At 50.1% G+C, this 25711-nt stretch overlaps 1 protein-coding gene across 3 annotated transcripts in view; it reads left to right on the top strand.

The window, feature by feature from the left end:
* Positions 1–25711, top strand: part of LOC125048233 (paired box protein Pax-5-like) — a 202889-nt gene that overhangs the window by 137821 nt on the left and 39357 nt on the right. For all 3 annotated transcript variants that reach the window (XM_047646820.1, XM_047646821.1, XM_047646822.1), the window contains 2 exons: positions 315–480; positions 18578–18775. In XM_047646820.1, the coding sequence (XP_047502776.1) occupies positions 315–480; positions 18578–18775 (364 nt within the window). The remainder of the gene's footprint in view (positions 1–314; positions 481–18577; positions 18776–25711) is intronic.

Genomic DNA, 25711 nt, shown 5'->3' on the forward strand with positions numbered 1-25711 from the left:
CTCTCTCTCTCTCTCTCTCTCTCTCTCTCTCTCTCTCTCTCTCTCTCTCTCTCTCTCTCTCTCTCTCTCTCTCTCTCTCTCTCTCTCTCTCTCTCTCTCTCTCTCTCTCTCTCTCTCTCTCTCTCTCTCTCTCTCTCTCTCTCTCTCTCTCTCTCTCTCTCTCTCTTCTCCTCTTTCTCTCTCTCCTTCCTCCCCCCTCCTTCCTTCTCCCTCTCTCCCTCTCCCACACCCCCCTATCTATCAACATACCTCTCCCTCCACCATTCCCAGAGACCCCAAAACTAACCCCCCCCCTTTTCTCTCTCTCTCCACAGGCCATGGCGGCGTGAACCAGCTGGGCGGCGTGTTCGTGAACGGCCGTCCTCTGCCCGACATGGTACGACAGAGAATAGTGGAGCTTGCACACAACGGCGTCCGTCCCTGCGACATCTCCCGCCAGCTGAGGGTGTCCCACGGATGCGTCTCCAAGATCCTGTCGAGGTAGGTACCCCTTGCGAGGTGCTTGTGTGGGTGGCGGTGGGGCGTAGGTGGAGGGAAGTAGCGGTTGTGGGCGTAGGGGATAGTTTTGTAGTGTGATCGTTTTTGTTTTTGTTTACTTTTTTTAGTTTTTAATTTTTGGAAACGTTGTTGTTGTTGTTTTGGCTTGTTCTGTGTGGATGGTTGGTTGGTTTAGAGTGTGTGTTATGGTTGTGGGTTGTGTTTTTTTTTCTTTTCTTTTCTTTGAGTGAGTGTGTGCTTTTAAATGTAGGAGTGTTTATTTCAGTGTTTTTTTGTTAAGGGTTAAGAGACGGAAATGATTTGCAATAATGACATGTGGAAAGCACACACACACACACACACACACACACACACGGCCCTGCCCCTCCGTCGTTCCCGCCGTCATAGATTCCCGCGAGGAAACCCTCTCAGTAGAAGGAAAATCGCATCGCGTCTCCAAAGGGAAAAAGGGAAAAAACGGAGCTTATTGTCCCTTCGGTCTCCCGTCCCACGTCTCCGCTAACCCGAGCTTCTTGTACACAGAAGCTGTGCCACGGATGGCCTCCCGCCCTTTTAAAGTCCCTGATATATGCGCACATCCCGGTAAATAATGCTTTCCGCTCCGGCGTGGAATCCTTCCCCGGTAACACAAAGGGCCGGCGGCGAGAGCCATCGGGCCTTACAAATTCCGCGGCGACAAGAGATGACAAGTCGGCGCGGAGAGGAAGCCATGTCTCGCCTCCTGACCGCTCTTCAGGTCCGGGCTCATCCGCGTGACTAAGTAGTGCGCCGGCATCTTCCTCATCTCCGCCTCCTCTTATTATTATTATTATTATTATTCATCCTCCTCCTCTTCGTCATATTCCTCATCCTCTTGTTTTTTTGTTTTTTTTTAAATTATTGTTCCTTCGCTTGTCTTCCCCACCTTTTGTTATTATTATTATTGTTATTATTATTTGTTTATTCGATAATTATCGTTATTATTGCTTTTACTATTATTATTATTACTATTACTACTATTATAATTTTTATTATCATAATTATCACTATCATTATTATTCTCATTATTATTATTGCTGTTATTATTATTGTTGTTGTTGTTGTTGTTGCTTTTATTATTCTCATTATTATCATTGTTATTATTATTACGGTTATTTTTTATTTTGGTTATTATTATCATTATTATCACTAATATTGACATTAGTAATATTGTTGTGATTACTATTATTATTATCATCACTTTCAAATTCTTCTTTCTCCTCTTCTCTTATTAATAATCCTACTCTCCCCCCCCCCCTCTTCCTTCTATTCCTCCGATCGCTCCTTAAATGACCCTTATGCCCCCGGTTGATAGGTTCGATTATGGCGTGACGACCGCGCTCGTCTTTCGGAAAGAGGGGAGGGGAGGGGGAGAGGATACGCAGGATGGACCTTCTGTCGCGTGGGGATAAGGGGGAAATTTGCATGTCCGCGTGCGTGTGTTTGTGTACGTATTTATGTACGTATGTATGTATGTATGTATGGGAGGGGAAACTGTAACAAGTCGATAATCCGTCAGCGCTGGTGGTTATATTCATGAAGTCGCTCGCTTGCGAATAATCAGATGATCTTGTTTTTGTATCATTTCCGGTTGGCGGGAAGAGTTTGTGGACGTTATGGCGCCGTCAAAAGATTTCCCTTTTTTTTTTTTTGCCCGCGAAGGTTTTAGCGCGTGAGAGAGAGAAAGAAAAAAAAAAAAAGAATTTCGGGAGCGCCGCGCGATCGCTGGAATATATATAAAAAAGTAAAATAATAATAAAAAAAAAAGCGCATACAGGCCAATCTATATTTTTTGAGTGATATGAGCTTTCGATTCTGAAAAAAATGGAGTATATGAAAAAAAAAAGCATATCCGTGGAGAGAAAAAAAACCGATTCAAAATCCACGATACGAAAATAAAAAATCATAAATCTAAATGGCATTTTTATATAGAAAAAAAAACGCATATTACCCATTTCGGATGAACTTTTAAACCAGTGTTTTTGATGCCTTTGTTATTTTTATTGGTTCTATCATTCTCACATATCAACTAATTCGCCACGCTGAAAAAGTCATCCTGCAGTCACGCTCGGTGCGCCAGACCCTCCGCTCGGTATTAGCTTAATCGAAAACACTCCATCAAAACATACCCGAACCAAATTTCATCTCTCCCTCGCTCTCTCGCTCGCTCTTTCGCTCTCTCGCGGGCTCTCTCGCTCGCTTGCTCTCTCTCTCTCGGGCTCTCTCGCTCGGTCTTTCTCTCTCTCTCTCTCGCTCTCTCGCTCGCTCTTTCTCTCTCTCGCTCTCTCTCTCTCTCTCGTTCGCTCGCTCTCTCTCTCTCTCTCTCTCTCTCTCTCTCTCTCTCTCTCTCTCTCTCTCTCTCTCTCTCTCTCTCTCTCTCTCTTTCTCTCTCTTTCTCTTTCTCTTTCTCTTTCTTTCTATCTCTCTCTCTCTCTCTCTCTCTCTCTCTCTCTCTCTCTCTCTCTCTCTCTCTCTCTCTATCTCTCTCTCTCTCTCTCTCTCTCTCTCTCTCTCTCTCTCTCTCTCTCTCTCTCTTTCTCTCTCTCTTTCTCTCTTTCTCCCATATCTGGTTATACGTTTCATTCTCGATGTATCGCATTTTTTCACCCACCGTGTTCACTATTGTCAGATTTTCGTGTTATTTTTCTTTTTTTTTAAATTTCTTTCTCTCTCTATTTTTGTGCCTTTTGTCGTCTCTCCTTTTTGGTAATTTCTTTTATTTGTTAGAGTATTATTTTCTTTCTTTATTTATTTATTTTTCCTGTTTTTTTATCGTTCTTTATAACCTGTTTATGCGCTTTGTTTTTTCGTAAAAGAGAATGTGAGAGATTAAGAAAGGGAGAGAGGAAGGATAGATAGAGAGAAGGGCGAGGATAAATGGAGAAAGAGGAAGAGAGATAATGAAGGAAATGTTAATTCCTTTTCTTTCTTCTATAATTCGGGGAAGAAAAGTATCGTTTTCTTTTCTTTCTTTGTCTCCTCATACACTTAATTTTCTCTTTCCCGTCTTTTCCCCTCCTTTCTTTATTTTCATGATTGATCATCATCATCGTTGGTCTCTGTTCCCACCATCTTCCTCCCCCTCTTCCCCCTTCCCCCTTCCCTCCCCTTTCTCTTCCCTTGTCCCTCTTCTGCCCCTCCCCCTCCCTCTTACCCCTCCCTCTTCCTTTCTCCCCCCCTCCCTTTCTTCCATTCCTCCTTCCTTTCTTCCTTCCCCCCTCTCCCCTTCTTTTTTTTCCTCCCCCTCCTCCCCTTTTTTCCCTCCCCCTCCCTTTCTTCCTTTCTCCCTCTCTCCCTTTATTTCTTCCTCCCCTTCCCATCCCTTTCTTCCTTTCTCCCATCCCTCTCCCGTTTTCCCTCCCTTTCTCCCTTCCCCCTCCCTTTCTCCCTTCCCCCTCCCTGTCTCCCACCCCCCTCCCTTTCTCCCTTCCCCCTCCCTTTCTCCCTTCCCCCTCCCTTTCTCCCTTCCCCCTCCCTTTCTCCCTTCCCCCTCCCTGTCTCCCACCCCCCTCCCTTTCTCCCTTCCCCTCCCTTTCTCCCTTCCCCCTCCCTTTCTCCCTTCCCCCTCCCTTTCTCCCTTCCCCCTCCCTTTTTTCCTCCCCCCCCCCCCCCACACACACGGGAGAATCCGAAACCCGGGCCACAGCAAACCCGCTCGTCTCGCGGTCGGGATTGGCACGCGACCTCATAATGACACTCTGATGGAAAACAGAGAGAAGAATGACCATAACAAAGCTCCGACAATCTCATTCTCTTCTCTCCCCTCTCTTCTCTCCCCCTCTCTCCCCTTCTTTCGGTTTCTCTCTGTCTGTCTCTGTCTCTCTGGATGTTTTGGTCTGATTATCTCATATTTTTTCTCTCTCTTTTTTTTTTTTTGTCTCTTTTGTCTCTTTTTCTTTCTCTCTGTCTCTGTTTCTCTTCTCTCTCTCTCTCTCTCTCTCTCTCTCTCTCTCTCTCTCTCTCTCTCTCTCTCTCTCTCTCTCTCTCTCTCTCTCTCTCTCTCTTCTCTCTCGCCCCTATGCGATGCTCACTTTGTTTCTTCCCTCCTTTCCCTCCCTTCCTCCCTCCCTTCCCTCCTCCCCCCCACCCCCCTCCTTCCCCCAGGGTGCGGGATTGATTCCGGGTTTGAATCGCTTGCCTTGCGATTGATGGTGTGTTGCTGGGGATGAGTGTCAGCGATATGGAAGCTCACGGGCTTTTCCTGCTTTTTCTCGCGTTATTTCTATATTATTTCATGCTATCTTTCTCTCTTTCTCTTTCTCTCTCTCTCTTCCTCTCTTTCTTTGTCTCTCTATCTCTCGCTCTCCCTCCCTCCCTCTCTCCATCTCTCTCTTCCATCTCTCTCTCTCTATCTCCATCTCTCTTTCCCTCCCTCCCTCTCCCTCCCTCCCTCCCTTCCTCCCTCCCTCCTTCTCCCTCCCTCCTTCTCCCTCCCTCCCTCCCTCCCTCACTCACTCAGTTCCTCCTTTTCCATTCCATTTTATCCACACTTTATAAAGCTGCATCATCACAAACACACATATTTCCATAGCGGGGAATGGATGCACTGCCGCCCTGCATTACAGCTTCCCCGTCCACTCGGATTTTCCCAAATAATATCCCAATTCCGCCATCACTACTCACCTAAAAATATTTTCGTGAATATGAATAATAAACAAATATATAGAACCGTATAAAAAAAAAATGAAAAAAAAATATATATATTTATATATAGATTGGTGAAAAAAAGGAGAGTGGATTTTTTTTTTTTTTTTTAGAAATTATCTGGATGTCATTCTGCTTCGTTTGTCCGTTGGCTTTTATTCCTGTTTCGGTCCGTTGGGTTGTCTATGGATGCTGATGTATGTGTCTGTCTGTCTGTCTGTCTGTCGGTATGCCCGGTTATTTCTTTTTCTTGTTGCGTTCCTTTTTCTCTCTGTCGGTCTGTTTGTTTCTCTTCTCTCTCTCTCTCTCTCTCTCTCTCTCTCTCTCTCTCTCTCTCTCTCTCTCTCTCTCTCTCTCTCTCTCTCTCTCTCTCTCTCTCTTTCTTTCTTTCTCTCTCTATCTATCTATCTCTCCCTTCCTCCCTCCCTCCCCCCTCCCTTGCCCATCCCTACCCCCCTAGCCCCCCTGCCCCTGATTCCCCTAGGGGCAAAGGTAAGGGAAGTAATATCGAAAGAATTAAAGAGAGTTCTACCATCCCCCCTCCCCCCCCCACATCCCCCCACACCCCATCGTCACCCTTGCCCTTCTGTTTTCACCATGAGGTTCGAATCTCGTTTTCACTCTCGCCTCATTTTATAAGGGGGGCGCTGCCTCACGCCTCATTTTTTGGGCCGAAAGTGGATTTTTTGTTTCTATCTTTTTTTCCGCTCTTTAATATCCGTGATTTTTTTTTTTTTTCGTTTTTTTTTTTTTTTTTTGGCCACTCTTAGTCACTCTCTTCTGGGAACGAAGGCGAGACGTAAAGGAGAGAGAGATGGACAGGAAAATATATAGCTTGAATAGAGACAAGGAAAATAAAAAGAGAGAAGACAAGATAAAAAAAAAATAAAGATAAACAAAGCTAATAAATACTGAAATAAAGAAAGACACATAAAACGATAAACATCAAAAGAAAACATAGAGAGAAAGAAAATCAAGACCCAGAGCGAACACAAAATAATAAAAAGGGCGAGAATAAGAATAGATAGAGAGAGAGAGGGAGGAAGCTTCGGCCTCGAACCTTGGAGTATGACCTCCGAGTGAGAGGGAGAGGTCGACCGCAAGGAAAAGGTTAGTCGCTTGGCCTTAAAGCTGTGAAGACACAGGTGAGAAAAGGGGGGGGAGGGGAGGGGGGGAGATGGAGCGGTGAGGGAGGAGGGAGAGGGGGATGGAGGGGCAAAGAGGGAGGGGGTTAAGATCGCTGGAAGTGCTTACTCATTGGTCGTGCGGGGGAGGGAGGGAGTGTATGTGTAGAGGGGTGGGGGGGGAGGAGAGGGGGAAATGAGGTTATAATGGTGTGGTTATGAGTATCATTATGACTCTTGGATTCTGATATTGTTCACTTGATCTTATCCACAACTTTCCCTAAAACCATTCCGGTGCCGGGATGGCCGCCCGAAAGCCCATCGATCGAGGCGGTTTACAGAACAGGTGGGAAAAAAAAACGGAGATCCCGGCCGCCCATCCCGCCCGAAAGCCTTGTGATGGGCGGCCGTCTTGCCTCGGAGCCGCCCACCCGCTAACGGCCTTTGCAAACGGCTTTTAGTGCGCGATTAAAGCCCGTGTTCGCGGCGTTATGGACACGGCCATTGTCCTCTTTCGGCCCAAATGTAAATGATTGGCAATAACACCGTATGCGCGGCTCGGACACCGTATCAGAATTGGTCAGTGAACCTCAAAATTTTGTATATCCCAATTTGCATTCAGATTGAGTTCGGGCTCCGCCATCTGCCTGCCGATAAGGGCGCCCTGCCCCCTCACCCCCTTCGTCCCCCGGCCTGCCCCCCTCTCCACGCCCGCGCGCCCGCACGCTCGCTCTCGCGTGTGTTTGTTTCTCAGCCGCTGCTCATGTGACTAATAAGGGCGGTCTGTTGGCCCGAACGGAGGGGGATTAGAGTGTCACACTCGGACTTTAAAAGGACTTCAAATGCGCAGGAAGGGGGGGGGGGAGGGGGGAGAGAGAGGGGGGGGGTTGGGAGGGAGGGGAGGAGAGGGGGGAGAGGAATGGAGGGGAGAGAGAGAAAAAAAAATCGCTTTCCTTTGTTTATCCTCGTTCTTTGTCTCATTTGTTTCTCTTTTTCTTCCCTTTTTCGCGAGGCCTTTTTGTGGCGTCCCCGCGGAGGCCTTCACTTTGCGTGCCTCGAAGGAGCGTTCCCGCGCCCTCGGCTCCGCCTCCGATTCGCGGGCTGGAAATGGGCGTGAAATCCCTCTCCATCTAAGATAACGCGGAACCTCGACCCCCTCGCTCTTATCAGGGATTCTGAGCTCATGTCTGCAACCTGAGCAACATTCGCAACGGAAGCCTGGCCAGCAGCGTCTCCTGATAACGCCCCTCCCCCTCCCTCAGCTCCCTCCCTCACACCCCCTTCTCTCTACCCCCTCTAACCTCCCCCCACGTAGGACCCTGAGCTCCCCGCCTCCCCTTTCCTCTCTCCTCCTTCCTTCTATCTCGCGAGCAGCATCTTCTTGACTTGCTGCATCTTGGCTTTATCCCTTGAGACTTTCTCTCTCTCTCTCTCTCTCTCTCTCTCTCTCTCTCTCTCTCTCTCTCTCTCTCTCTCTCTCTCTCTCTCTCTCTCTCTCTCTCTCTCTCTCTCTCTCTTTGCCTCTCCCTTTCCCTTTCCCTCCCTCCCTCTCTTTCCCTTCTCCCTCTTCCTCCCCTTCTTCCACTTTCTGTCTCACTCTCTCTTGCGCGCATCCAGATGGAAGGAAAACTCTCGGGGACTTATTAATAAAACATGGCTCTACGGCCCGCCCTCATAATGTCGGTGGGGAAGACACCGCTCGCTTCTTCCGCGCTATGGGTGGGGAGGGGGGAGGGGAGAGGAGGAAGGGGGGGTCCAGTCTGAAGTATGTCCTTTTGACTCGTCTTCTTTCGGTCGTTCTTTCTCAGTCTGTCTGTGTGTTTCTGTCGGTCTTTCTATCACTTTATTGTCTCTATGCATCTGTTTACCTATATCTACTTCTCATAGTTTTTTTTTTGTAATTCAGGCAATAATATTATATATATATATATATATATATATATATATATATACATATATATATTTCTTCCTATTTAAGAAAATCTAAATATGTGAATGGAGAGAGAGAGAGAGAGAGAGAGAGAGAGAGAGAGAGAGAGAGCGAAGGAGAGGGGAGAGAAAGGTGAGAGGGGACGGGCGGCGGCGGTCGTCTCTCTTTAAGGGCGCGAACGACCCGCCTGGCCCCGACCTCCTCCTCGGCGGGTCGTGCGGCGCGGCGGACGACCGGCTAAACGACCTCGCCATTACCTGTTCCGACGGCAGGTGTCCGTAAGGGCGATTTCCCCCTCGGGAGACACGGGGCGAGCGACCGTCAGCGCCGCGTCCTTTGGCACAGCCATTATGGCCGTCCATCTGGCGTGTCATTTAAAAAATATATAAAAGCTCGAGCGGCGCAATGAGGGCGCCATTTGCCGTGATCGCGGCCTCCTCATCAGCGCGCAAAAACGTATCAATCGCCGCATTAGCCTCCATAATCGGGCAAATATCATTTGGCCATTGTAAGCCGCGCCTCCGTCTGTCTTTATTTTTCACTTTTTTAATATATCTCGTGTTGGTAATGGGGAAGGGGGGGAGGGGGAGAGAGAGGGAGGGGGCGGGGGTGTTTGAGGGAGAGTGATTTTGACATCTGATTTATAATTGTCAAATAATGACTAAATGTTGCTCTCTGGGAACTCATGGGACTACTTTTTTTTTAATGATGACGTCACATATTTGTTCACGTCAGAGTTGGAATCATACAGTGCGGGGAGGGGGAGGGGGAGGGGAGGGAGGGGGGGGGAGAATGCTATAGGACTATTAACCTAAATCTTTCGCTAAAATTTCTCTATTAATTTTGGTTTCTCTTTTTGTGACTCCCCTTTCCCCATTCTTCTCTTTTCTTCTTCTGATTAGTGACATTCATTCATGTAAAAAATAAGGTGTGTTTAAAGATGTCCCTCCCCATACCCCCCTCCCCTTATTTCCCTCCCCCTTGCCTCCCTTCCCTTTTATTCCTCCCTTCCTACCTCCCGATTCTCCTCCGCTTCCCTTCTCCCTCCCTTCTGCCGTTCTTGTAAGGAGATTCACCTTGTTCCTTGCATTACAGTGACAACCCAACAAGGCGCCCCTTGTGAGTAAGCTTTTGGCACGTTTTACAAGGCTGTGTCTCTTATTTATTTGTTAATTTGCGTTTTTTAATTATTATTATTGTCTTGTTCTCCACATTTCCCCTTTCCTTTTTTTTTTTATTTCCCTCCTCCTCCCCCGGCCCCTTCGTCAGCCTTCCCTCCCTCCTTCCCTCTCCCCTTCCTGTCTCCGTCCCCTTCGTATGCAACAGCTTCGCTTTGTGCTTCGGCCTAAGGAAGAACGAACCCCCTTAGAAGTATTTCTGTTTCCCATTTTCCCTTTTCTCTTTGACCCACACAGCGCATCGTTTGATTTCTTATAGTTATTCTCGTTTCTTTCATTGCGTTTCCTGTTTGCCATAGTTACTGCTGTAAGCCTCCTTCCCATCCTAGCCCCTCCCTTCCCCTCCCCTCCCTTCCCCCGCCCTCCCCCTTGAGAGCAAGTTCCCGCATCCGTTTTCTTCGCTGCGCCGCCTCCCGCCTGGCTTCTAGTCGCTCGCCAGCAGCAGCTGTTGACGCGAAAATATATCATGGTAACTTTACAGAATTTGCCGCGACGTTCCGCTCGGCGACGCAGCGCCCATGTGCGGCAGATGTCGGCGCCCTTAGAAGAGGGTGGGCGGCGATCTCGGGCGTTTAGCGGCCGCGGGCGGCGGGCCCGTCGAACGCCTGATGTCACTCCCGAGGCATCCGCCGCCGCCGCCGCCGCCGCTCTCGCCCGTCGTTGTTATGCTGGCAAAGTGCGCCAATTAGTGTTGTTTGCTGCGTCATCTCATTACCAGCTTTGCTTTGATATCATTGTCGACGGCCTAATCGACTCCTGCTGCCTCCTGCTACTGCTGCTGCTTTGCTGATGATCATGATGCTTCTGTGTCACCCTTGCCCCCTGCCTAACCCCCTCCCTCTGCCCCCCCCCCCATTTCCCGCTGTGCCCCGTACCCCCCACCACTTACTTAGGGGAGGGGGAAGGGGAGGGGAGAAGACCCACAAGGAGTAGTCAGTCGGCACTGTCAAGGACATTCCTACGTCTTGTAATCTCACACATTCGCTCTTTTTCTCCCTCTCTCTCCCCGCTCCCCCTTCTCCTCTCCCCCCTTGGCCCTCCTCCCTCCCTCCCCCTCCCCTTACCCCAACGTCGGGGCAGATACATGTGTTTTCACTTTATTTCATGCCTTGACGCTAATGTTTCCTGCACATAACGTTTCTCAGTGTCATAGTCGTAGGCATAATGAATTTATTGTTGGGTTGACTTGGGCCTTAAGTTTATCGTTTTATGTATTTCATTCTGTCTTAAATCTAAATAGCGAAGAAAAAAGTTTAAAGAGAGAAAGAGAGAGCAAGCAATAGCTGCGAGAGAGAAAAAAATATATATAGAAAGACGCGGGTGTATATGTTCTTTAAGACAACGTGGTGAGGACCCCTTGCCCCCGAAAGCTTCACGTCGGCTCGGGTGACCTACAACAGGAATCACTTTGTTTGACCCTCTTCTCCCCTCGCTCCGCCCCGTGACCCGTGACCTGGCCTCGGGGCACGGGGAACGAGGAGAGAAGGAGAGGTGAGGAGGGAAGGGAAAGGGTGGGCTAAATTGGGAGATGGGGAAAGAGAGAGAAAGAGGGAGGGGTTCTCATGGCTGGGTCATGGGAAGCTGATCGGGGAAGGGGGGGAGGGGGGGAGGGGGGGGAGGGCGTCATTCATGGGTGTCAGGGTGAAGAAGGAGGGCGTTGTTGCGGTTGTGTTCTGCCGTCTTAAGGGGCTGTTAGGGGGAGGGGATAAGGGAAAGGGGGGAGGGAGGGAGGGAGGGGGAAAGTCGCGAGTTTTCACCCTTACCGTTTCCTCTTGTTTATGGCCTCTTCTTCTTTATTCTCCCTTTTAAGTATTGGTCTTGTTCTTCTCGAGTTTCTATCTTTATGTTTTCCTCTCGTTTATCACATTTATCACATCTCCCCTTTCGTTGTCTCCTTTCCTTCCCCCTCCTCTTCTCCCTCCCTCCCTTTACTCTCTCTTTCCCCTCCTCCTTTTCCTCCTCCTCCTCCTCCTCCTCCTTCTTCTACTTCTTCTTCTCCCTTTTCTGCTGCTTCTTCTTCTTCGTCTTCTTCTTCGTCGTCTTCTTCGTCTTCTTCTTCTTCTTCTCCGTCTTCTTCTTCTTCTTCTTCTTCTTCTTCTTCTTCTTCCCATCACCTAGCCGAGTTAAGCAATCGCCTAAAAAGCCAAGGACCCCCACCGCGGGTTGAAGATGGGGGAGGGGCAGGGGGAGGGGTTTATTTAAGAGCAAAAACGCCCCTTTCAGGCGATGCAGTAAAGCACCGATAACATCCCAATCTGTCACTTTGGATGATATATTTTTGCTAAAGGGAGAAGGAAGGGGAGGGAGGGTGGGAGTGGGGGAGGTCCCAGCTGAGGAGGGAGGGGGGAGGGGAAGGGTATTTGTACAAGGTGCCAAGAGATACCCGGGGAGGCTTGGCAGGTTGGGGGGGAGGGGTAGGGGAGAGGGGAGGGAGAAGGAAGATGAGAGAGCGAGAAGTGACAATATATTTGAGGTTTAATAGGCGATCGGGTATGGGCGATAGATGGAGAAGAAAAAAAAGTGCGAGAGGAGAGCGAAAGGGAGAAGGAGCGACAGAGGACTTGTGCGAGAGGCGAAGGAGAGGCCGAGGCACCCAAGGCTCCGCAGTGACGCCCCGACAGCGTGCATAATTTGGCGAAGAAGTATGAAGACATTTGGCCGCTGCGTGTCACCGCCAATTTGTTTTCGTGTTGAGGTGTAAAATAGCAGGCATGTTTACCAGCGCCGCCGCGACATTCATCAGCCGGGGAGGAGCGCTGGCAGCACGGGAGGGGGGGGGGGGGGGGGGGAGGAGGGAAGGGGAGGGGGAGAAAGCGACGAGGAGGAAGGGAAAGGGAGTGAGGAGGGGAAGAGGGAGGGGCTGTCACCGTGATGTCTCCGCAGATAGGAGCTTGCAAGCGACAGCCCGACTCTGATTTTCAACTGCACGACTTGGAAGATTTGCCGCGATCGCTTATCAGTCGGGGCGGGAAATACCTTCAGCCATTGGAGCAAGAAATGAATAAAGAGCGAGAAAAATAAACCGCGAAAAAGCGCAGTCAAAGGGCATGTTGTCGGCCTGCCGTCGCGGCGGATCTCGGGCGAGCGATTCCGCCTCGAGTCGCGGCTTATCTTCCAGCCTCCGAGGCCACGTGCGGCGCCCTCGGTGAACGGCCCTTTGTGAACGGCCCGACGCCCGGAGCTGAACGACCGCCCTCGACATCTGAAGGCGCTCGCTCCTCGTTGCTATTTCATTTTTCGATCTGAAGGCGAATAAGGAGGCCGTTCTTCTCACGGGAAAGTATCGGCGCCATCTTTGTACATTGCGATGATATAATGGGCATTTAATGAGCTCCACAAACATCTCTTTTCTTCTTCCCTTTCCCTCCCCTTGTCCCTCTTTCCTCCTCCCTCTCCTCCCTCTCCTCCCTCTCCTCCCTCTCCTCTCGCCGTCGATCTCCGCCCATCGAAGGTGGCACAAGGGAACGCGACGCCCGGGGAGATAAAACTGTCAGGCTCAAAGACCCGCGAGCGCCGATAGACTCGACGTAGTGCCCGGAAAAAAGGAGGGGGGAGGGGGAGGGAGGGCGAGTGCCACAGTGCCACCCGGGACGGAGGGCGGCACTCGTGCGAGAGCCGCTGTACCGCAGTCGTCGCCTCCTGCAGGTCGCGCGGTGACATAGAGCGAGCATAAACATCCGACAGATACCACTCTAGATACCTACGATGTACGACTTGCCGGAGAGAGAGAGGGAGACAGAGAGAGAGAGAGAGAAAGAGAGAGAGAGAGAGAGAGAGAGAGAGAGAGAGAGAGAGAGAGAGAGAGAGAGAGAGAGAGAGAGAGAGGGAGAGAGAGAGAGAGGGAAGAGAGAGAGAGGAGAGAGAGAGAGAGAGAGAGAGAGAGAGAGAGAGAGAGAGAGAGAGAGAGAGAGAGAGAAAGAAGGGGAAGGGGGATGAACCTCTAGTAAAACAAGAGCGGGGTGGGAGGAGGGCAAAGGCGGGCGGGAAGAAGGTACGGAGAGTGGAGAACGCTATGGACGAGGATCTCGAATATCTTTTTTAAAAATCATGGAGAGATTTGAGCGTAAGGAATTCGAATGTGAAGAGAGGAGACAAGAGGATGAAAAGGAGGGAAAAAGGAGGAAGGAACGAGGGAAGTGAGAATGGCGACGGAGGGAGGGGGGGTGACACACGTTCTGCGGGCGCCGTGAATCAGGCACGAAATCTCGCGCAGGGATTCCCGCCCTTGGCATGCCGAGCGCGCCCAAGGAGACCGAGGCGGCCAGCGGAGGCGCCCGAGCTGCTCCCGCCGGGGACGACGTCGAAAGAGGGCAAAGTGTGATTCATGGGCGGGCGGAGCAGCCGCTTTGGTAGGCGGAGTGGGCGTTTTTGTGGGTGGTGCCGGTGCCACGAGGCTGGCACCCGATGTCATTTATGTCACAGTGGTGACGGTGGCACCGATTTACCCGCAGACCACACGCAGCCAGCGGCCACGTGCGCGGCGACGCAGCCTCGGCGCTCGCTCCTGACTGCTCTGTTCTAGCCTTGTGCTTGCTGATGTTTGTTTTTCTCCTTGCTTGGGTTACATGTCATTGTTTTTTTTTTCCTTCGTGTCCGGTATTCAGAATATTCTCTCTCTCTCTCTCTCTCTCTCTCTCTCTCTCTCTCTCTCTCTCTCTCTCTCTCTCTCTCTCTCTCTCTCTCTCTCTCTCTCTCTCTCTCTCTCTCGCTGTCCCTCCCTCCCTCCCTCCCTCCCTCCCTTTCCTTCCCTCCCTCCCATCCCGTAAGAGAGAGGTCATGCGAGCAAGCGAGGCGGCGGGGTCGCAGCCCCTTCTGCGGGATATTCGATTCCCTTCGGCGTCGGTGGATCAAAGGGCGGCGCCCCTTCCTCGCCTGGCAGGGGCGGAGGAGCAGTCATCCGCCGCCGCGCTTCTCAGCCCGATTTCTTTCATCCGTCTCAATCCTGTTTATTTCCTTCAGAATCCCCAAATTCCCATGAAAATACTTGCATATAGCGGAGGAGAGTGCCTTAAATTGGGTCCTGACCGTCGCGCGCGAGTCTGGCTCTTAAGTCACCCGGGCCGAAGGTCGAGCTGTCAAGAAGCGGCCCGGAATGTTTTCAAAGTTGGAATGGGAATTTTGTTGCGTTCCAGAGAGCCTAGGGGGAGAAAGTTTGTATACGGACCGCCCACTCTATATTCCTGGAAGAAGTTGATCTTGGAATATGTTCTTGAGATTTATAGGCAAAGCTCTGGAGGTGTGCGCGGGGGGAGGAGGGGGAGAGGGGGAGAGGGGGAGGAGGGGAGGAAGGTAGGATGAGGGGTGATGGTTGGAGGAAGGAAGGGGAGAAGGTGGTGGAAGGGGAGGATTTTTTTCTCTCTCTCTTATCTGTGACTTTACAGTGGATGAAAGTGTCCTTCCAGAAAGGTCCTGCTCCAAGTGTTTTCCAATTTTTTTCTCTCTCCGTCTTTTCTTCTTCGCTTCTGGATTTGTTTCGAGGCGTTGGCTCCGGTTAGAAAGGCGGTTTCGGCTTCCTTACGATAAGCTGTAGAAGGCCGTTTGTACCTATTGTATCTGCGGGCGGGGGGGAGGGAGGGCGAGTGGGGGAGAGGCGCTCGGGACCCTAACAAGGGCGACCCCATCTTGTCTCACAAGGCAGTCGCTTCCCCTCTTTCCATTCTCCTTCCTTCCCTCCCCCCCTCCTCCTTTCTCTCTTTCTTCTCCTCCTTCTCTTCCATCTCCTCCTCCCCCTCCTCCTCCTCCTCCTCCTCCTCCTCCTCCTCCTCCTCCTCCTCCTCCGTCTCTTCCTCCTCTTCCTCCCTGGCCCTTTTTCTCCCCCCCTCCTTCCCCTCTCCCCACATCTTTATATCCCCAACTCTGCCTTTTATTTTCCTGCGTGACTGTGCTTAACGTCACTTGGGATATTTACTGTCTTAGGAGGGCGAGGGGGGGGGGGGTGGAGGGGGCGGTGCGAGGGGCGGCTGAGCTTGGCCTGGAGTGGGGGGAGGGAGTTGAAGGAGGGGCGAGGTTGTGGGGGAGAGAGAGGCCGTAGAGAAGGCGAAGAGGGGCGGCAGAAGGGAGGGGGGGGGGGGGCGTCGGTCCCCTTGTTCACTAACTTGGTATCCGTTCTTTCGTTCGCCGCCATTTTGTTCTGGCTTGTTTTGTCGCGCCCTCGCTCTGTCCCCTCTCATATCTCTCTCTCTCTCTCTCTCTCCCTCCCTCTCTCTCTCTCTCTCTCTCTCTCTCTCTCTCTCTCTCTCTCTCTCTCTCTCTCTCTCTCTCTCTCTCTCTCTCTCTCTCTCTCTCTCTCTCTCTCTCTCTCTCTCTCCCTCTCTCTCTCTCTCTCTCTCTCTCTCTCTCTTTCTCTCTCCCAATCGCATACACATCATGGTACAACGTCTCTAGTGTAACGAATATGAACTGCACAAAATATCATGAATGCATTTTCTTTTCTCATTCTTAATGCATTCGCTGAGTGCTTTCATTTACAAGAGAGCGAAAGAAAGAGAGAGAGAGAAAGAAAAGGAAGAAGAAGAAGAAAAAAAAGAGATAAGAAGAAAGGAGAAAATATGCCGAGAAAAAGTTCTGCAGCTTTAATGTGCAGAAGAGCGCGAAGTTCATTGGTAGAAGTAACTTGCGTGAAACATGTATAAAGAACTTAAGCCAACACAAGTGAAGTGTGTGGCTTGCCCCTTCCCCTCCCCCTCTCTCCTTTCCTCCGCCCCCTTCTCCTCCTTCCTTTCTCCCGCCCCCTCCTCCTCCTCCTCTTCCCCCTCCCCGATCATTCGTCTTTCTCTTTCTCCTTTTCTTCTTTCCCCATCTCTTCTTCACTATTGTTTTTTTTTTTTCCTTTTGCTTTGTCCTTTCTCCCTCTCTCCCTTTCCCCTCTCCTCTCCCTCTCCCTCTCCTCCCTCTTTCTCTCCCTCTCCCCTTTTTCCCATCTTCCCAAATGGCTGGCTGCTCTATGCGATCCTCCAGTCTGCCTTTCAAGCCTTCACTGCCTGTTTATCTTGCCGTCTTTCCTCTCTTTCTCTCTCTCTCTATCTTTCTCCGCCTTTCTTCACTTCTTCTCTTTTTGTTCCACTTTTGCTACGGTATTAGCTCTTCGTATTTATAGTTCCTCATATTGATTCTCCCTTTATTCTTTTTTTTCTCACTCTCTTCGATTTTTTCTCCTCCTTCTCCTCTTCTTCTTCCTCTTCCTTCTCCTCCTCCTCCTCCTCCTCCTCCTCCTCCTCCTCCTTCTCCTCCTCCTCCTCCTTCCTCCTCCTCCTCCTCTTCCTCCTCCTCCTCCTCCTCTTCCTCCTCCTTCTCCTCCTCCTCCTCCTCCTCCTCCTTCTCCCGCTCCTCCCCCTCGGCACCCCAGAGTGTGGCGGGAAATGACTCAAACCATGTGTTGCTGCTCATCTGCATAATCCAATCAGGAGGCGGGCGGGAAGGGCCTAAGACGCGTCGGTGGCGGAGTGGGGGAGTTTGGGCGGCCGGCGGTGAGGCGGGATTAGGGGCGCCGTAGGGAGGGAGAGAGGGGGAGGAGGGAGAGGGAGAGGGAGAGGGAGAGGGAGGGGAGGGAAGGAGGGAGCGAACCTGCGTTCTAGTCTGCCAGAGAATGGAGGACGGAAAGATGGGAAGGATAGTTAAAGGCTGGAAGAGAAATAGAGGAGGGAGGATGGGGGGGCGAAGGAGGGAGGGAGGAAGAAGGAGAGAGAGAGAGAGCGAGAGAGGAGGAAAGGGAAAAGGGAGCAAGAGAGGAGGAAAGGGAAAGGGAGCGAGGGAAGGAAGGGGAGAGATCCTGCCCTCTAGCCTGCGAGGGAATGGAGAACGGAAAGAGAGAAGGAAGGGTTGTTAAAAGCTGCAAAAGAAGGAGGGAAGGCGAGTTGAGGGCAGACGCCGGGAGAGAAGGTGAGGGAGCGAGCCATCTAGCCTGCCAGCCTGCGTGCTACCTAGCCTGTATGTGAAAGAAAGCTAGAAAAGAGACAGAGGGGAAGAGGATGTCCAGGAAGTAAGGGAGGTTAGAGAAAGGTAGTAGGAAGAAGGGTGGTAGAAGGAAGGCAGGGGAGGAGAAGGAAGGTTGCAAGTGAAGGCTTGAAAGGCAGGCTGGAGGATCGCATAGAGTAGCCAGCCATTTGGGAAGATGGGGAAAAGGGGAGAGGGAGAGGAGAGGGGAAAGGGAGAGAGGGAGAACGGACGAGGCAAGAGGAAAAAAAAAACAATAGTGAAGAAGGGATGGGGAAAGAAGAAAAGGAGAAGGCAAGAAAGAAGGCTGAGAGAAGGACTACAGGCCCTTAAGGGAAGGCGGAGAGGATGAGCGAAGGCTGTCACTCGCGGGCCTTCAAGTAGCTGGGAAAAAGGGAGAGGGAGGAAGAGGGAAGGAAGGGGAAGGCTAATTTTTTTTTTTTTTAATTCGATTTCCTTCCTTCCTCTCTTCCTTTCTTCCTTCCTTCCTCTTTTTTCCTTTTAAGGAGGAGGTTTTGGTTTTATGTTGGGAAGTTGGGTGACAAGTTAGCTTTTTAGGGGTGGGAGATTGGCCACCAAGAGCTTATGTGTATATATATATATATATATATATATATATATATATATATATATATATATATATATACATATATACATACACATACACATACGGTGAATTTTTGTGTGGGGAAAGAGGAGATATTCGAAATCTTTTTTAAAGAAATGTAAAGCTTGTAATATGAGGGCATTTTCTGCCTGTTTTAACGCGCAATACTCGATTTTCTTATCTTAAAGAAGCATTAGTACATTTAAATGCGCGGAGGTATAATGAAACGGGGATGCTACGTCCGTAGATTAAAATCGACCTATTCAAAGTTTGTATGCGATGCGATAAGATATAAATAGATGCCATTTATTTTAGGGTTGTTATATGCATGTAGGTGTGTATGTGTGCTTGTGTACGTGTGTCGCGAAAATGTTAAATAATAATAACCACTAATTTAGATTTAACCTTGTTTTCTAATATTTCTAATACTCTTTAGATGCATAATTTCTTCTCTCGTAACACTAGTGCATGCGGGGGCCCTCTAAGCCGATTCTTTCCCGGGCACTAACCCCTCTAACCCAGCTTTTCCCGCGACTCACACCAGCTTCGTCCACTAACGCTGCGGCGGTGACGGCGGCGCTGGCGGCAGGAGACTCGCCAGGCCGGAGCGAAGGACGCGGTCGCCAAACTCTCGTTCTTGTTGCAGGTACTATGAGACGGGTTCCATCCGGCCGGGCGTGATCGGCGGCTCCAAGCCCAAGGTCGCCACGCCCACGGTGGTGGACGCCATCGCCAACTACAAGAAGCAGAACCCGACCATGTTCGCGTGGGAGATCCGCGAGCGGCTGCTCTCCGACTGCGTGTGCGACCAGGAGAGCGTGCCCTCCGTCTCCAGTATAAACAGGTGGGTGCCCAGCGACAGACACTAACCAGCCCCGTCGTTTCTCTTCTAGATATTATGAGACCGGCAGCTACAAAGCGGGGGTCATCGGGGGGTCCAAACCCAAGGTCGCGACGCCAGTGGTGGTGGAGGCGATCGCGAGGTACAAGCGCGAGAACCCCACCATGTTTGCCTGGGAGATCCGCGACAGGCTGCTCGCGGAGACCGTGTGTACCCAGGAGAACGTGCCCTCCGTGTCCTCCATCAACAGGTAACTTCGGCCCCACACTCACCCGGAGACCCTCACGGCCTGCCTCATGCCTGCATTGCCTGCCCAGCCGTTGCGGCCTCCGGTCTGGCTGCCCTGCACGCAGACCTGACTTGCTTGTTTCTGACCAGCCTGCCTGCACCCCCCTCGCCCTGCCCTCCGCTCGCGCCCTCAGACAGGAGGCAGGGCTGTTGTTGTTGTTGTTGTTTGTTTGTTTGTTTGCACCTTCACGTGTCAAGTGTTTAGCTCAGCACCAACAGGCTGCGTCGTGTGCACTCCCGTAGACTTGGTCACAGCGCACCTCTGATCACGCGGCGCTGCGCCCTCTGGCGCCGCCGCTGTTTGCACGTAGACATTGCAAACGCACATGTGTACAGATGTATATGTATACATATATATACATGCAAATATACAAATATACATGCATATATATATATATATATATATATATATATATATATATATATATATATATATATATATATATATATATATATATATATATATATATATATATGTATATGTATATATATGTATGTACATATATGTATTATGTATACATGTATACAAAAACTAGTTTGCGGTAGGCATTAGTAAACAACAGTAGTGTTTAGTAATTGCACAAAGTAGAAGTTTTGAGATGTTTGAGTTGCACCTCTGCATTATATGTATTTTCAGCCGAGGCACAGAGTGAGGTACGTATTCGCCACCTCATTATAAAGCCATTTGACGGAAGTAGCAAAAGTTGCATTGCCGCTTGCATTTGCAACTCCTGGCCGAAGGTGTTTGCGGTGAGGTGCCAAGGCAGCAGCACGGAAAAGTAAAGTGAGAAGAACGAGAAAGAATGAGAAGAAGAGAGGCAGAGAGAGAGGAAGGAAGAGAAAAGGCGAAGGTGCCTCACCACCACTGATGCTTCTCAGTGTGTTGTGGTCTGCGGACGAAGCGGACGATGGATTTCGAGGGAGAGGAAGAGCAGCGTTTCGTGGCTTCGAGAGCAGCGCCGGGAATATGTTCAACGCTTCTTAAGAACCGCCTCGAACATATTACGGTGGACAGTTACTACGACAGAGAACGATTGTGTATATCATGTCTGAGTGTATATATATATATATATATATATATATATATATATATATATGTATGTATGTATATATATATATATATATATTATACACATAATTCAGTTCCTATATCAGCCCAAGATGGGCTAGACAATGGGCATGCAGGGGGCGCGCGGCCGCAAGGAGGCCCCAAAAAGGCTAATCCCTTTTTCCGTGACCTCGCTTTTTTCTCTCTCTTCCCCATCCACCAACGAAGCAAAATTTTTAATGGATCATCCCGGGGCCGCTGGCGAGCCCATTATCCCGACGTCGCTCCGGGAATCCTGATTTTACGACGGCCCTTCATTTTTTTTTTTCCATTTTTTTTAATCCTACGCGGGGAGAGAGAGAGTTGTGTGTCCTGGGATATACCCCCCCGGCGCCCCCTCTCTTTCTCTACATGTCGCCCTCTCCCACTCTAAGAAAGAGAGCAAAGAAAGAAAAGAAGAGTATATTTATTTCTCGAAAAAGGACAACATAAAAATCGGGAGCAGCGGGCGGCCATTGTGCTTCTGGGGACGCCGAACAGCGCTTGGTGTTTGCTGATGAGTTTAACTATGGATTGCAACAGCGTAATGCGGAGTTTATGTTTAATACGGGGGCGACCCGCTCGTTATCCTCTTCCTCCGCGCTCATTTGCATTGCAGATTGTGCAGGCGACTCTCCGACTCTTCTAGGGCGCGCCCTGCCTAACTTACCAGCCATTTATTCTACGCATAAATCTCCCCCCTGCCCTCCCCTCCCCCTACCTCGGCCCTCTCTCCCTTCCCCGTCCCTCTCCTCATCCCCTGCCCCCTCCCCTTTTCTCTCCTGCTCCCTGTAACCTTATCCCTTCCCCCTCCCTTTCCCTCTCCTTCTCTCCCCCTCTCACCCCCGCCCCCCCTCTACTCACACCCCCTACCTTCCAAAGAATTTGTTTTTATAGAAATGTAAAAATAAGGAAAGGAACACCTCTTTTGAGGATCCGGCTTTGCTTTCGACGAGTTGCTTTCGGTCTTTCGCGAATCATGAGGGCGATAGGGAGGCTCTCTCTCTCTCTATCTATCTCTCTATGTCTGTCTCTATCTCTCTCTCTCTCTCTCTCTCTCTCTCTCTCTCTCTCTCTCTCTCTCTCTCTCTCTCTCTCTCTCTCTCTCTCTCTCTCTCTCTCTCTCTCTCTCTCCATTCCCTTTTTACTTCCAGACACATATTCACACAAAAGCCCCATGTTTCAGCGCCATGTTGTGTCATAGGTAAGGCCCTCCCGTGGCTCCCCCTACCTGCCCTTCCTCCTTCTCCTCCTCCTCCTCCTCTTCCGCCATCATCGCGGCTTCCTCCCCGCTCAGCAGAAGAAGCGCGGCCGCTCATCAGGACCTTGTTCCCGTCGCTAATGGCCTCGTTGGCTTTCAGAGGGCGTCGAAAAAGTGGCTGGCGCTCTCGACCTCGCTCGTTCCCGCCCAAAAGAGCTCGCGCCCTCTGCGGCCCTGATGAGCCTGCGTCCGCCCCCATTGGCCGTCGGGGCCCTAAAGCTGCTTCAGGGCGGACGCCGCTCATCGCGTCCTGCTCCTGCTGCCGCGGCTGCTCCTCCTGCCGTCGGCGCTGCACCTCCTGCGTCTGATCATACATGGCTAATGGCTGTTCTCGGCTCTTCTTATCTCCCTTTTTTCCTTCTTCCCTTTCTTTATATTGCCATCTTCTTGTTTCTCACCTTTTTTTTCCAGCAGTTTTTTTTGTTTTTCTTTCTTTCTTTCGTTTCCCACCTTTATCACTCGCCCTCACTTCGCATCCTCCTCACGCTGGCCTGAAACAACATCCACAATATAGAAAAGATTGTCTCCCCCCCCAAAAAAAAAAAATCTGATCATGAACTCTCCGTCAAACTGAAGAAGAAAGCAAAAATCAAATGAAAAAAAACGGAAATCGAAGAAGAAAAAAAGAGAGACAAAGGAGGAAGCAGAGAGTAAACAAAAGACAGGGAGGCCGTTAACCTTGACTCGAAGACAACCAATACATTCCCAGGCGGACACGATAAGGAGGAGGAGGAGGAGGAGGAGGAAGGAGAAGAGGAGAAGGAGTGGTAAGAAAAATAAGAAGAGGAGGAGGAAGAGAAGGGGGGAAGAAGGGAAGGAGTGGTAAGAAAAATAGGAAGGGGAGGAAGAGGAGGAAGAAAGAGGAAGAAGAGAAGGAGTGGTAAGAAAAATAATAGGAGGAGGAGGTTTTGCATCTTCCCGACTTCCTCGATTGATTTTGCGTTTCCTTTGTTTCTCTATTTTTAAGCTTATTTTCTTTTATTTCAACTTCAATCTCTCTCTGTCGTTGACTTTCTCCATCCTTTATCCTTTAGCTTCTCTTCCTAATCCTCTTCTTCCTCCTTCTTCGTCCTCTTCTTCTCTTTCTCTTCACGGCGTCTCTTCACCTTAATTAAGATCTCGTGACGTCACCTAAAACCTGTTGAAAAATACAAAAAATAAAAAGATAAGCGAAAGATAGATAAAGATAAAGAACGAAAGAGAAGAGACAAGGAAACAAGAGAGATAGGAAAATCGCTCCGGATTTTGGCCGCGATGCGACCCGTATTTATGATGTATTTATGTTGCCTTGAGTCGATGATGACCCGTTTGAAGAGTCTTTTATATCCGCCTCGTGTAGTTGTGGAGCGGAATCCGAGACCTGATTTGGATGATGTCTTGCTTAGTTCCTTTTTTTTGTTTTATTTTCTATACGTCGTCTTGTTTATTTGTTTATTTTGTGATAGTTTAGGGTGTAGTATTGCATTTGTTAAGATTCATTTACATCTCGTTGGAATGGCAAATTAAATGTGTTACGGGTAAGGTTCAGTAAGGAATTGATATCAAGAATGGTGATTTGATGTGATTAGTTCATCAAAGGAGAATTTAAAAAAAGATTAAGATGAATATGATCCGGCGGCGACAGTGATGGTAGAAAAGAAGTCAGTCAGTTGAACAAATAAAATTTCCTGTGCGTCTCCACCAGCGGAAGCACTATTCAACACAAGGCCGAGCATGAAAGCATAGCAAACTTTTAAGCGGCATTTTTTTCCACCAACCGACATCCCCCTCCTCCTCACCCCCCCCCCCCATCCCTCTTCTCTTTTGCCTTCCTCCCCCCCTCCTCTCCCCCGCTTCTTCCTCCTCTGCCTTACATTCGAGGTCCATCATTTGCTCTGTGTCTGTTTGTCTGTCTGTTTCTTTCTTAGTTTCTCTCTATCTATCTATCTATCTATCTATCTATCTATCTATTTATCTCTCTCTCTCTCTCTCTCTCTCTCTCTCTCTCTCTCTCTCTCTCTCTCTCTCTCTCTCTCTCTCTCTCTCTCTCTCTCTCTCTCTCTTTCTCTCTCTCTCTCTCTCCTTCTCTCAGCCCCTGTCCCCCCCCCCCCTTGTGACACCACTCGGCCAACACAATCCTCTTAAACAGGATTTGATCGTGAAATAATAATCGACTCGGAATCCCTTCCCTCGACGCCGGCGGAATAAACGAGCCAGATTTCTCCTCGGTTTCCTTCCTCCCTTGCCTCCTCTTCCTCCTCCTCCTCCTTCTTTTTTTCCTAGTTTTATCCATCCTTCCCTTTCTCCTTCGGCCCTTTTCTTCGGCCTTCGAACCAGCCTTCTCCTTCCCTTAACTCAATCCTCCTCCCGCCCAGCTCCTTCACTCACAGAAACCCTTAAATTGTGAGTTTTTTTCCCCCCTCGCCGAAGGTCCGGGTGAAGAAGCAGCCAAGCAACAAATATGGTCGGCGCCATTTTGATCTCGTCGGAGGGAAAACTTGCGACGTTGACAGATGAAGATCAAGCTCTCTCTCTGCGGCCCGAATTAGCTTTTCCTTATTTGAGGGGTGGGATTAAAGCCTCTTCTGCTCTCCCTCGTCCTCCCCTCCTCCCTCTTCCCTTCCTGCTCCTCCTCCTCCTCCCCTCCTTCTCGGCTTCCTCCTTCTTCTTCTCGCCCTCCTCCTATTCCTACTCCTTCTCCTAATTCTGGGTCTCCTCCTCTTCCTTCTCTTCCTCTTCTTCTTCCTCCTCCTCCTCCTCCTCCTCCTCCTCCTCCTCTTCCTCCTCCTCCTCCTCCTCCTCTTCCTCCTCTTCCTCCTCTTCCTCCACTTCCTCCTCCTCTTCCTCCTCCTCACCCTTCTCTTCCTCTTCCTCCTCCTCCTTCTCTTCCTCCTCCTCCTCCTCCTCCTCAAGACCCTCGGCTCCAACTTTGAATTTGGTCGAATCACATCACGGATTTGTCAAGAAGCGAGAGGAGAGAGGGGGGGAGGGGGAGGGGGAGGGGGGAAAGAGAGGGGGAAGGGGGAAAAGAGAGGGAGAGGAGGAGAGAAAGTGAGAGTTGGGAGAGGGAGAAAGGGAAACAGGTGAAGAGGGCAATAGAAAAAAAAAATAGGATTAAAGGAACGGAGATAAAGAGAAAAGAATAGCAAGAGAGAGCGAGAGAGAGAGAGAGAGAGAGAGAGAGAGAAAGAGAGAGAGAGAGCGGAGGAAGGGGAAGTTAGATTACGTTGGATTTCAGGATTTTAATGGATAATGAGGATTAAAAGTGATAGTAATGATGACTCTGATCTTTATACCGACAGTCTTGATCATTATAACGATCAGTATCCATTTCTCTTTTTCTGCAGAGCTAACAAAAGCTTATACGTTCGTAATCCGTTCACCTTTTCTGATTCCTTTTTAAGTCGTTATCCCCCCTCCCCCTCCCCGTCTCCCCTCGAGGAAAAATGGACAAAGATAATCGTAAAAGTCAAGTAGTTGTAGAATGATCGACTTGAACGGCCAATATCATCGTTAGGGAGAAACAAGCGGGGATTAACTACCTCTGCTCTTGTCTCCCCTTTTCGCATTTGCTACTTTACCCTTCTCTTTCTCTCTCTTTCCCCCTCATTCGTCGCTCACATTCAGTCGGTTCTTCTTCCTCCTTTCCCATTCCTCCCTTTTTACATTCGCTGTTTTCCTGCTATCCATTTTATATATTCCCCCTCCGCCTACACCCCTTCTTTCCTCTGTATCCTCTCTTCCCCTCTTTTCTCCCTTATCTCTCTTCCCCTCCTTTCTCCCTTATCTCTCTTCCCCACTTTTCTCCCCATCTCTCTTCCCTTCCTTTCTACCTTACAGTATCTCTCTTCCCCTCTTTTCTCCCCTCTCCTCTCCCCCTCTCTCCTCCCCGCGAACCCATGTGTCCCTCGCCGACAACAGAAGGACCGATGTTTACAAGCGATTGAACTCCAATAAGCTTTCATAAACAACCACCCGACGCTTAACTACCTCCTCCTCCCCCTCCTCCCCTCTTCCTCTCTCTTCCCTCCCTCCTTCCTTCCCTCCCTCCTCCCCTCTCCCTCCCTCCTTCTCCTCCCCCTCCTCCCCTCTTCCCCTCCCCTCCCTCCCTCCTTCTCCTCCCCCTCCTCCCCTCTTCCCCTCTCTCTCCCCTCCTCCCTCTCCCTTCCCTCTCTTCCCTCCCTCCTTCCTTCCTCCCCTCTCCTCCTCCCTCTCCTTTCCCCCTCCTCCTCCCTTCCCTTCCCTCTCCTCCCCCTTCCCCTTATCCCCTCCCCCGCCCGGCAAACTGCCCCTCGAAGGCGACAGCTTGTACCGGTTGTTAGCG

The sequence above is a fragment of the Penaeus chinensis genome, chromosome 43, assembly GCF_019202785.1.
Source record: "Penaeus chinensis breed Huanghai No. 1 chromosome 43, ASM1920278v2, whole genome shotgun sequence".
NCBI classification, from domain to species: domain Eukaryota; kingdom Metazoa; phylum Arthropoda; class Malacostraca; order Decapoda; family Penaeidae; genus Penaeus; species Penaeus chinensis.